Here is an 11,060-nt window from a genome sequence, read left to right on the forward strand (position 1 = left end):
ATTTATACTTATATATGCGCCGGGGAGCGAAAGCAAATGTGGGAGTTTTTTTTTTCATTTTGTCTTTGCGTTTTTTTTTGTGTGTGTGCTTTGGTTAGGAGGAGGGAGTCTGGGGAAACAATGTTTGTGGTTCATTCAATTACAGAGGAAAGGGTAGATTACCGAGCGTAACCTGAAGTAACTGAACCAAAAGTCGTTTGAGTCATCCGATTAGAAACAAATATATATATATATATATATATATATATATTTTTAAATGGATCGGCTTTCCCGCCTGCAATACGATGTTGTTTCCGTCACATGAGGCTTTCCAACTCTAAAAAGAAAGAAATCCGTTATTTATTTATCCGTTATAAAATTTGAGAAAGCTACGTTATTTAAGGTGCGCATGCACACTCCACCCATCTCTTTAGCGCTCGTGTCATTCAATTATATATCTCTTCTTTAATGTGTTTTTTATCTTCTTTCTTAACTTCTCAATTTTTGCTATTTACTGCTAACCCTCAAAGTGTAGAAGGAGTGATATGAGCACATCTAATGACGTGCTGGTGAATAGCAAGAACTCGGTCAGTGTAGCGCGTCGATACGCTCTATACTCCAACTATGAGTTGGCCCTCGCTATTTACAACAGCCTTGACAAGGACTTTGACGCATATCTTGATTCGTGCAAAGATAAGCAGGAACATAAAAAATGGAAGCAAGTTAAGGAAAGGATAGCTGAGGAGGGGGCACTTGTACGCGCAATTCAGGACGAGTTACGAGCATTCGTGAACCCAAGCGAGGCGGCACGAATCGATCGGCAACAATGGAGGAAACAGCAGGAGGAGTTCAAACCGATTTGTGGCGGGGAAGAAAATGGACAGAGTGACCGGGGTGCAGGCAAGGCGGCCCGTCTGACGACTCTTCACATCACAAAATCCGTCCCACCGAATTTAAGTAGGTTAGCTTCCCAATCGTTGTTCGAAAGCAACCCCTCTACTCGTAATCAACTGCTGTATGGCGATAAGGATCGATTTGGCCCACCAGAGGGACCCGTAATCCGAAAAAGCAAAGCGGTAAATCCACAACCGGCTCAAAGGTTTGCATCACCCGTAGTCCGGCGTCGCCCGGTCATCACATCGAGCAACACAGCAAGTCTTACCAATGGCTCTCAAACGGTTCCACCCAAGGCAAAGATAGCTCCACGACGTGTTGAACGTCCGAAGGAAAATGCCACGCGGGGACAAATGCCACGTTCTTCAGTTCCACGATTTGTACCGCGTAGTGGGGAGGAAGAGCTTGTGGCACTCATAGAAGCTGACATGCATGTAGGATCGCTTAGTGTTGGTTGGGAGGATGTTGCTGGTTTGCAGGACGCCAAGGGACTGCTGGAGGAAGCCGTGGTGTACCCCGTGCTGATGCCGGAGTATTATCAAGGCATTCGACGGCCTTGGAAGGGTGTTCTGTTGTATGGTCCACCGGGTACGGGCAAGACGATGCTTGCGAAGGCAGTAGCGGCGGAATGTAACACAACGTTCTTCAATATTTCACCCGCCACACTGACGAGTAAATGGCGCGGGGACAGCGAGAAACTTATCCGCGTGCTCTTCGAAATGGCGCGGCACTACGCGCCTAGCACAATCTTTGTGGACGAAATTGACGCCGTGTGTAGCCAACGTGGCGAGAGCAGTGAGCATGAGGCTTCACGGCGTGCAAAGGGGACACTCTTGGCACAAATGGATGGGTTAAGCGTGGATCCTGGAAAAACTGTTATGGTACTCGGGGCCACGAACCATCCGTGGTCGATCGATGAAGCGATGCGCCGGCGCCTGGAGAAGCGTATTTATATACCCCTTCCCGACTATAAGGATCGTCTGGAGCTGTTCCGTATCAACACGAAGACTTTAAAACTGTCCCCGGATGTTGACTTTGATAAGTTGTCCAAGATGCTTGAAGGGCGCTACTACAGCTGTGCGGATCTAACGAATTTAGTTCGTGATGCAGCCATGATGACGATGCGGCGTTTCATGGAGGAGATGGACAAGACAGAAGTGAAAAGGCGTGCGGCGGAGATTGGGAAGTTGGTTGCTGAACAACCCATCACAATGGATGATTTCTTAAATGCTGTCAGAAATGTTCCCAGTAGTATTAACGTAGAGCAAATTAAAAAATTTGAGAAGTGGAAGAAGGAGTTCGAGGTAAATGTTTAGAGCACTCATTGGTGCATTGTAGTTATATCATTGCTTACTCGTATTATTATTATTATATCATTACAACGACCACTACGACTACGGCTGCTGTTATTTGTTCTCCCTCAGGGCGAAATGGAAGCCAATGGATTTCCCCAGTGGTTTGCTGCATGGAAACGGATTAGGAAGGCGAAAGAAGCAAGCGTTTGTGTATTTAAAAAAAAAGGTGGCGAAGGCCACGAGGAGGGAAATAAAGACGGCAATCGAGCACTTCACCACAGGGATACTGTAAACTGTGGCTTTGCAGACGTCGATCTGCATATAACGCGATGCGGAGAGTGTCGTTTCTTTTTTGTTTTTTTTTTAGTTTTTTATTGGTATTGTTATCTTTTTTCTTTTGTACGTAGGTATGTGAAGATGCCGAGATGGAGAGCCAGAAACGTTCCGTGTTTGTCGTCCTGCAATTCATTTCCTCGTTTTGGTAGTGATTTATATTTAGTCGAAGAGCAAATAAATAAAAACAATATATTGTTGCTCCCGTATGTTTAGGTGTTTCCTTCCCCTTCTATCTCCCCCTCCCCCCCCAAAAAAAAACAGCCAACTACAACAACAGGAAAGCGTGTATCGTTGTGAATTTTCCAATGACTTGAATTGTCATGTACGTGATATATTTTGCTGGTAACTGTTTCAGCCTCTGCTGTTGTCGTTGTTGTGTTGTCACAATAATCCCCACCGACTTTAAAAAAAAAAGCACAAACAAACTTACCAATTAATTGCTTTTACATTTTTGTCTTTAACAGGACACATTGGAGTCTCACTATACAAAACACTGCAGTGTGAGCCGGGGAAAGTAAAAGATATAAGCGGGCCGTGATCGGCATGTCTGATTCGCACCACAGCGGGTATGATGAGAACAGTGGGAGAGGAAACGCCCAGAAACGCCCTAGAAGTGAATCAACTCATGGAAGTTCAAACAGTTGGCAAATTGTATCGAGCAGTCGTTGCATCGCTTGCGGACGTTTGCGGTCCTTGTGTGAGTGCCGCAGCCTTCGAGTGGACCCGGAACTGAGGCGGAAGAACCTTGACACCTTATTGCTTAACACTCCTTATGTTCGCTGCAAACAACTGAAAGCATTAGATGAGGCTGGCCGTGAAGAGGAAAGACACCGCCGGTGTATCGCTGAGGAATGGTACTCGAAGATGCGTATCATCAAAAGGGCTGCGCATACTGACAAGTATCTTCTTCGTGTGACCCTCGATGAGGTGAGGGGACGCGAGAACCTTTCAGCGTTGGAGCGGAAGGAATGGGTGGAGGGTATGGCTCTTAGTGACAAGTATATGGTTCTGCTTGCTCTAGTTCAGCGTGAGCGGGAGGAGCGGCTGAAGTTCTACGCTTCAGCAGAACGTGCGACAAGGATGTTAGGAACATGGCATAACACAGTATTCCACCTACTCGGTTTGCAGAGCCGTGAGGTGGCATTCCGGAGAACTCTTGTTAACAACGAAGCGGCAGCGCGGGCGTCACTATTGAGCATTGAGTTAGAAGCCTTGAAGGTTATGGAAAACAATGAGAAGAGCAGGCTCGAATTCTTTGAGTTATTCTGGGCTAGCCGCGAGTCGGTTGCAGATGCGTGGATGCAAGGTGTAGAGGCGCTGGAGTGTGCCATGGCGGAGACCGTTCAAAATCTCGAAAAATGTTTTCAAGAGCGCACTCGCTGTTTCGAAATCGTGTTGAAGCGAAGAGATGAGCTGCTACTGGAGGAAGAGAATGCCAGACAACGTTTGCACAGTCTTTTTGAGGAGGAAAACGACTTTTTGGAAGAAAACATGCGATTCTTCCAACAGCGACGCGCTGCTGTGATGCAACAGGAAGCGTCAGCAAGGGGTGTAATATGCCAAGAGGCCACGGATGCTTACAGTGCTCTCTTCCTCGAATGTAGGCGTGACAGAGAAAAGGCTTGCGAGGCAGAGTCCTTTAAGCGACGACGGCGTGAGGAAGAATTTCATGCTGCCGTTGCTTCTCTGCAAGATATAATGAAAGAGGAGGAGGCAGCCCTCGCACTCCTGAAAACTCAGGAACACCACGAAAGAGAACTCCGCTACCAATGGATGTTGGAGAGGGAAAAGGCGATCATTAGCGCAGAAAATACACTTCTTCAACATGTACAACTGCTCTTCTCCGAGGAAGAGAAGGCGCGCGGCGCAATCGTGCATCTTATGCAGCAGCAGGAGGCTGAAACTGCTTCATGGCTTCGGCACAAGGAACGGAAGCTGCGCGAGATCATTGAGACTGCATTAGAGGAGAAAAGTCAGATGCTGCTACTCGAACACGAGGAGCGCTTTTCCCTAGTCTCTCAGAAGGCGGAACATGAAGACGCTGTGCGGCGGTGGGTTGATCACAAGGAAAGCGCAAGGCAGAGCCTAGCTACGGCCGAAACCACTCACCGCAACCGTTGGGTGGATATGGAGCGCAACGCACGGGAGGAGCTCTCCTGGCGCTTTGGTGAGGGGCTGGAGACCTGTTACTCGCAAGTTCAGCAGCGAATGGAGGCACTGACGAAGCTCCAGCAGCGAGCTTTCCATGCAAAGGAGGGTATCGTGAAGCAGGAAGAGGAGGCGCTGCGCCTTCTGTTAGGAACATTGCGGGATGATGAGGAACGGTCCCTTAGGGAAGAGATTCACCGCAGGGTAGTTGATATTCTTAACACCGAGACAGAGCACCGCAGCCATTTAACTCAGCAGGAGGTTGGAAACAGGGAAAGTATTACAACGATGTTCTTGATGCAGGAGCGGTTCTTTAAGAAGGAGGCCCAGGAACTGCTGAAGGCGCAATTATATGAAATTGTCGCAGCTGAGGAGAGCCACCGCCGCGTGCTGTTGCAGGATGCCGATGACTCGGTAGAGCGCCTATATCACAGCTATAAAAAGTTATTAGAAGAAGCCCGGCGAAGGGAGGAGGAGCGTGTACGTGAGGAACGTCGCCAGCGTGAAGTTGCCCTCTTGGAGGATCCGCGCTTGTACCGCGAAGAGGAGGATTGCGACCTTTGTGTCGATGGCGCCTCACCTCCTACCGGACTCGATGATGGCTGCTACAATGATATGAAGATGGGGCCACTCGGGGAAACATGGATGCTCCAGCGGCAACACGTTGTTGAGGATTTGGGTGGAGAGAGTGCGGACGTCGTGCTGCTCACTCATGAGACGACTGCGTTTCTCTTCAGCATTGTTAATGCCATCACTGAGAGGGAGGCGATCCTAGCGGCCGAGAGAACCAAAGCCGAATCGACAATGAAGAACATACAAAAGAAAATTGAACGACAGAAGTCAGTTTTTGCCAACGTCAAAGAACAGTTGGAGGAATCACAGGAAAAGTTGAAGCGCGATGCTGAGAACCACAGCAAGCGTTTAGCGACACAGCGTGAAGCCCAACAGAAGTTGGAGGCACAGCTGGCTCGGGAGCGGACGCGCTTAAAGGAGAAGACTGAAGAACTGCAACGAACGAAAAACAGTGTCTCGGAGATGCGAGACTCTATTCACAGCCAGTACAAGAAAAGGTGAGAAGAAAGTATAATAAAGTGAAGAAAGGTGGGAAAAGGCAAGGGTCACAGAGGAGGAGGAGACACATAATTTACCAGTGGCTATATGACAAAAAGGACAACAAGCATACCATCGGTATCGTCAAGATGCGCGTGTGTATTTGCAACACGCGCACCTGCCCGAGTACGAATGGGCGCCGGGCAAGCATAGGCTTGTTTTTCTTTTAATTTTCCGTGTGGGTGCGGTGGGAGCCTCCTTCATTGTTGTTAGAGTTGTTTATTCAGTAGATGCGTAGACTGTTCCTTGACGTTTTTTAACCTTTTCGTTTGGGTAAAGGGGGCGGTTTGGGTGGCCAGGAGCCCGTCGTCCAACTGGAACTGATCCGTCGCATGCTCGGCAGGTCATTGTTCTCCACGGAAAAGAAATATGGGACTAATGAAGATGGTGGCTACTCTCATGTTATGCTGATTCTGCTGGATTAAAGTTGAGCGCTGATAGGGGTTGATGCCATCATCAATTGTATCTGTATCGCACGGTGGGGGTTTCCTGTGCCCCGCAGCTATTCGTGTAGTTTCTAGATGTTTCTCTTTATTCCTAATATCGTGTATATGTGTGATTACCGGTGAGGTAAGTGGCTATCGGCTTTTAACTTTCTGCCGAGCAGTTTTCTTCTGTTCATTTGTTGTCTAGCATAAACGTTTTGTCATCTTTTTTAAATTTTTTATATCATGGAGACCAAAGCAATAATGCTATTAGTGGTGTCGGCCATCGGTGTCGTGATGCTCACGTGGTTGTTTGTGAGCATTTGCACCCGTAAGTCTAAAGACGATGATATGCACAACGAACCATTGTTGTCAAAGCATGCAAACTCAAAGCTTATGGAAGTGGATGGAAGGGTCTTGGTCCTTTATGGCTCACAAACTGGCACTGCTGAAATGTTTGCGAGGAACCTTACACGAGAAGGTTCACGACGTGGCTTTCCCTTGAAAGTACTTGATATTGAGAAGTATCAGGCTTCCAATCTTGTCAAGGAGAAGCGTGTAATTATCGTATGTGCCACCTATGGTGATGGTGAGCCCACAGACCCTATGGTTGAGTTCCACGATTGGTTAATGAGTGATTCTCGCGTGATGGGAGAGGAATTGAGTGGGGTGAGGTACACGGTGTTCGGCCTTGGCGACAGGCAATACGTCAATTTCTGCCGTGAAGGCATCACAGTGGACCGCCGCATGTCTGAGTTAGGCGCTCAGCGTTTCTATCCCCTTGGTCGCGGCGATTACAGTGATGACATTGAAGAAGATTTCGACAAATGGCGTTCCGGACTTTGGCCAGCACTGAGCACTGAGCTTGCACTTGATGTAAAATCGGGCGAAGAGGGGCCGGTAGCTCCGGAATGCTGCATGAAAGCATTGGAATCTTCGGATGAAGCCCCGTTGCCGTTTCCGAAAGCGGACCCGGGACTGGAACCAACACAACGATTGCCTTCTTGGGCACCAGTGAAGGTGAACAAGGAGCTGCTGAGCAATGCTACCGGAAGAAGTACAAGGTTGATTGAGTTTGATACATCAGAAACTGTTATCTCCTACCAGGCTGGTGACCACCTCGGTGTTCTTCCTAGTAACCCCAGCGAAATGGTGAACACTTATCTGCGGGTGTTGGGCGTGAGCGAGCAAGAATCAAGTCAGGTCATCTCGTTAGAAAATAAAAATACTGGCGAGTGTGTTTTTCCTTGTCGCGCGTCGATTCGCACCGCACTCACGTGGTACATCGATCTTGCCGGGCCCCCCAAGAAGTCTACTTTGCGTGCTTTCGCCCACTATTGCACTGATCCCGTTGAAAAGGACACCTTGTTAAAACTGCTGAGTACTGAACCCGAGTCGGTGGAGGCGTATGGCAAGCTTGTTTTGGAGTTAAGGACTGTCCTTGGCTTTTTGCAGCGATTCAAGTCGATGTCTCCCCCGCTGAGTTTCTTCTTGGAGATGATGCCGCGGATTGCCCCACGGTATTTTTCCATTTCGTCTGATTCTCTGACCCACCCGACGAGTGTGGCCATTACTGTTGCTGTGGTCGAGGGTGGCCTCTGCACAAATTTGCTTCAGCAGGCAGCCGTGGGTCAAAACATTCCCGTATTTGTGCGAAAATCGAACTTCCACCTTCCGCTTCAAGCCGAGGATCGACCAATCATCATGATTGGCCCGGGCACGGGTGTAGCGCCTTTTATTGGATTTCTCCACCGCCGTAGCGCGTGGCTGGAAAAGGGTAACAAAGTTGGTGATGCACTTTTGTTTTTTGGTTGCAGGAGGCGTGAGGAGGATCATATATATGCCGACTTTATGGAGAAGTGTCTATCGAATGGGGCACTCTCCGTGCGGGATGTTGCTTACAGCAGAGAACAAGCGGATAAAGTTTATGTGCAGCACCGCTTAGCGGCACGCGGGAAGGAAGTATGGGAAATAATCAGCAGAGGAGGAAATGTTTACGTATGCGGGGATGCAAAGAATATGGCGAGGGATGTCGAGAGGCAGCTACTGGACATCGCGCAGAAATATGGTGCAATGAAGGAGGATGAGGCGACGGCATTGCTTGAGAAACTCGCAACTGATGAACGGTATTTGAAGGATGTCTGGACGGCGTGAGTGTTATGTGGTTTGGGCCCGATGATGGTGGAGGACGTCGACCCATCGGTAATTGTGCATATCCACACCCACTTTCTCATGCGTTGCCAGTGCTTTGGAATAACGCACGCTCACAGTTTTACTTCCGTAAATTTCCTATCGGTTCCTGCCGGTTTATATTTGTTTGTCGCAACGGTTTCGATGCCAATGGTAGTATGTGCTGACGGCGTGCACGTTTGTACCCTTTCTCGGGGCAACCGGATGGTTTCTCAGTTCTAACTCTGCTGCCGCTTGGTGTGTTTAAGGTGTTGGGGCGGTGTTGGAGAATTGATTGATTGTGAAATCATTTTAGTTTGTTCGGCGAAAAGGGACGGAGGAGGTAAGAAATGCTCGTGGCCCGGTGGGGACGCCTTGGGTGTTTTAATCCTTGCACGTTTGGCTACGTCATTAAACTGATAGGCGCATTTTCTGGGTTTAATGAATGAACTGCGATGTTGGAAGTGAAGGGAGAACGGGTGCTTACTGCCACGCGTGCGTAAGTGCTTTCTCTTCTTTTAATTTTCATCGTTGGTATTGACCATTGTTGCAACAAGAGGGGGAAAGGTAAATAGAGGGCCCGTCGATGATTTTCCTTTTTTTTCTTTTTGCGGGACGTGTTGGTAAATGTTTTTCCGTTGGGAGTTGGTTGACCCGCCTATCAACATGCTTCTAACTGTGCGAGGGGGCGGCGAGTGCTGCTACCTTTCCTTGCATTACTGCTTGTAACCAAACTTGCTGCTTTCAGCAAGTTGAACTCAATGCCAAAAATGAGCATATCGGTTGTTGTAGTAACTACAATTAAGGAAGTAAACAGCGTCGAAGTGAGGTCAATAATCTTTTTTTTTCTGACAAAAGAAAATGCGGGTGTATTCAATTACGCGAATGATAATATTTGGTTAGTCACTGGTTGAAGGTTTAATTGGTTTTAATTCAGAGGGAAATATATACATACAAAAGTATATGTAATATTTCTATCATGTATTAACTGGGCTTCTCTTTCTCATAGGGTGTAAAAAGGAAAAAGGGGAAGACATCGTGCAGAAATAGTTGAAGTGACGGAAAAGAAACTCACATACACACATATATATACACACACACACAAACACACATATATACATATATATATATATATAAGACAGCCAACCCCTTGTGAAACATACGCAACTTCACAATTTTTTTTAAAAAAAAAGTGAAGAAGAGCATTGAACCCACAAACTGATAGAACTGGCCTCCTATCGACGGGAGGTTCCCGTTAGGCAGCGGAATGGTGTTCATCCTCTTGGCATGCAGTGATATATGCGGGAAGAAGGTAAATGTAACGTTGCCCTTCGAGAGGCCTCCCGAGTCACTCGATGAGCTTTACCGCGTCGTGGAGCAGTTGTTTCGTGGGGAGGAAACGGATATAAAACGTACGGTCGACGGTGGCGAATACCGGACGCGCCCCTCTGAACCCTTTACCTGCCGTCGCATCCAGCGCTTCGATGATGAAACGAGAACTTGGGTGGAAGTAACAAGTGAGAAGCAGTTGGCCCCGTATGATCAATTGTATGTCTTTCGAAAGAACGCGACGCGAGCTGATATTTCCACTGAGCGGGAGCTACCGGAACCTCGCAGCAGCATTCACTTCCCCCAGACGGATGGCAGACTCAATGGGTTATACACTTCCAATGCCAACCGACGTGCCAGCACGGCAACGGTGAGTCATTTGACAAGCTCGCCGCACACGCCCACGACACAACAACAAACGGCCTCTTCGTCCCGCCGCGGTGGGGAGAGCCGCAGGTATAGTCTCTCCCGAGAGAGGGAAAAGAGTCGCGTTACAAGCAGCAGCTGCGTTCCTGAATGTATTGGTGGAAATGGTTCTCCGCAGGGGTTTGATATTAATGCGCGTGCTGATAAAGTGGTGAGGAAGCACGTAGAGGCTGTTTACTCCATTGGAGACGCATGCAAGAAAGGTTATCTAACCGCACGAGAGTTTCAGGGCATTTTTCGGTCCTGCCATATAGACTTCCCCTTCGATGCTATTGATGATATATATCGGGTGTTCGCTGATGACCGCGACGGGGATCGGGCCATGACAATTCGGAACTTCTACGAGTTCGCGCATAGTTTCAACCAAACTGTTAATATTGCTTATGCGCGCTTCAGCAACGAAAGGAGACAGCAAGTTGTGGAGCAGGAACAGCGTGGGGCGGAGTCTGCGCTTGAAGAACTGCAAAAGCAGAAACGAATACTTGAAGAGCGGTTGGAGGAAATGCAGAAGCAAATAGTTAAGGAGCAGGAGAGGCGGGCGCGTTTGCAGAATGAAGCAGATGAATTACGTATGTCCAGGGATCCGTCTTTGCGGGAAGAAGAACAACGATTACTCGAGAAGGAAGTGAGTGTGTTCCAATACAGGAAGAAACTTCTGCAAGAAGAAGTGGATTATGAGAAACTGGTAGCAGAGCGTCGTCGCCGGTCGGCGGCTGTAATGGGTCACACTAAAATGCTTCCCCAAACATTCAAATATGGGTACGACATTCATGACTGAATGAAATCAAGTTCCTAAAGTAGGAGCGCTACCGTTGATAGCGTCGTTTGTTGTAACCCGATCTGGGCGAAGCTGGGTGCGCCTCATTATCGATACGAGAGAAATATCGGGAAGGAAGGCTTTCTTTTTTTTTTGTTTTTTGCCTCTCCTCTGTTACTGTTGGGCAGCAGC

At 48.2% G+C, this 11,060-nt stretch overlaps 5 protein-coding genes across 5 annotated transcripts, besides 3 other annotated features; all 5 read left to right on the forward strand.

The window, feature by feature from the left end:
• Positions 1 to 220: 220 nt before the first annotated feature.
• Positions 221 to 250: a microsatellite.
• Positions 251 to 524: 274 nt separating this feature from the next.
• Positions 525 to 2,189, forward strand: Tb11.01.0200 (katanin, putative; the record flags this gene model as incomplete). Its single annotated transcript, XM_823816.1, has 1 exon — positions 525 to 2,189. The coding sequence occupies one exon, from the start codon at positions 525 to 527 to the stop codon at positions 2,187 to 2,189; it is 1,665 nt and encodes a 554-aa protein (XP_828909.1).
• A 114-nt stretch (positions 2,190 to 2,303) lies between these two features.
• On the forward strand, positions 2,304 to 2,717 carry Tb11.01.0190 (hypothetical protein; the record flags this gene model as incomplete). Its single annotated transcript, XM_823817.1, has 1 exon — positions 2,304 to 2,717. The coding sequence occupies one exon, from the start codon at positions 2,304 to 2,306 to the stop codon at positions 2,715 to 2,717; it is 414 nt and encodes a 137-aa protein (XP_828910.1).
• Positions 2,513 to 2,567: a sequence feature (T-rich).
• A 330-nt stretch (positions 2,718 to 3,047) lies between the features above and the next one.
• Positions 3,048 to 5,726, forward strand: Tb11.01.0180 (hypothetical protein, conserved; the record flags this gene model as incomplete). Its single annotated transcript, XM_823818.1, has 1 exon — positions 3,048 to 5,726. The coding sequence occupies one exon, from the start codon at positions 3,048 to 3,050 to the stop codon at positions 5,724 to 5,726; it is 2,679 nt and encodes an 892-aa protein (XP_828911.1).
• A 707-nt stretch (positions 5,727 to 6,433) lies between these two features.
• Tb11.01.0170 (NADPH--cytochrome P450 reductase, putative) lies at positions 6,434 to 8,341 on the forward strand (the record flags this gene model as incomplete). The annotated part of the gene is made up of 1 exon (XM_823819.1): positions 6,434 to 8,341. The coding sequence occupies one exon, from the start codon at positions 6,434 to 6,436 to the stop codon at positions 8,339 to 8,341; it is 1,908 nt and encodes a 635-aa protein (XP_828912.1).
• Positions 8,342 to 9,429: 1,088 nt separating this feature from the next.
• Positions 9,430 to 9,486: a microsatellite.
• Positions 9,487 to 9,623: 137 nt separating this feature from the next.
• On the forward strand, positions 9,624 to 10,889 carry Tb11.01.0160 (hypothetical protein, conserved; the record flags this gene model as incomplete). The annotated part of the gene is made up of 1 exon (XM_823820.1): positions 9,624 to 10,889. One exon carries the CDS (start codon positions 9,624 to 9,626, stop codon positions 10,887 to 10,889), a length of 1,266 nt encoding a protein of 421 aa, XP_828913.1.
• Between the last annotated feature and the right edge of the window lie 171 nt (positions 10,890 to 11,060).

The sequence above is a fragment of the Trypanosoma brucei genome, assembly GCF_000002445.2.
Source record: "Trypanosoma brucei brucei TREU927 chromosome 11 chr11_scaffold01 genomic scaffold, whole genome shotgun sequence".
Lineage (NCBI taxonomy): Eukaryota > Euglenozoa > Kinetoplastea > Trypanosomatida > Trypanosomatidae > Trypanosoma > Trypanosoma brucei.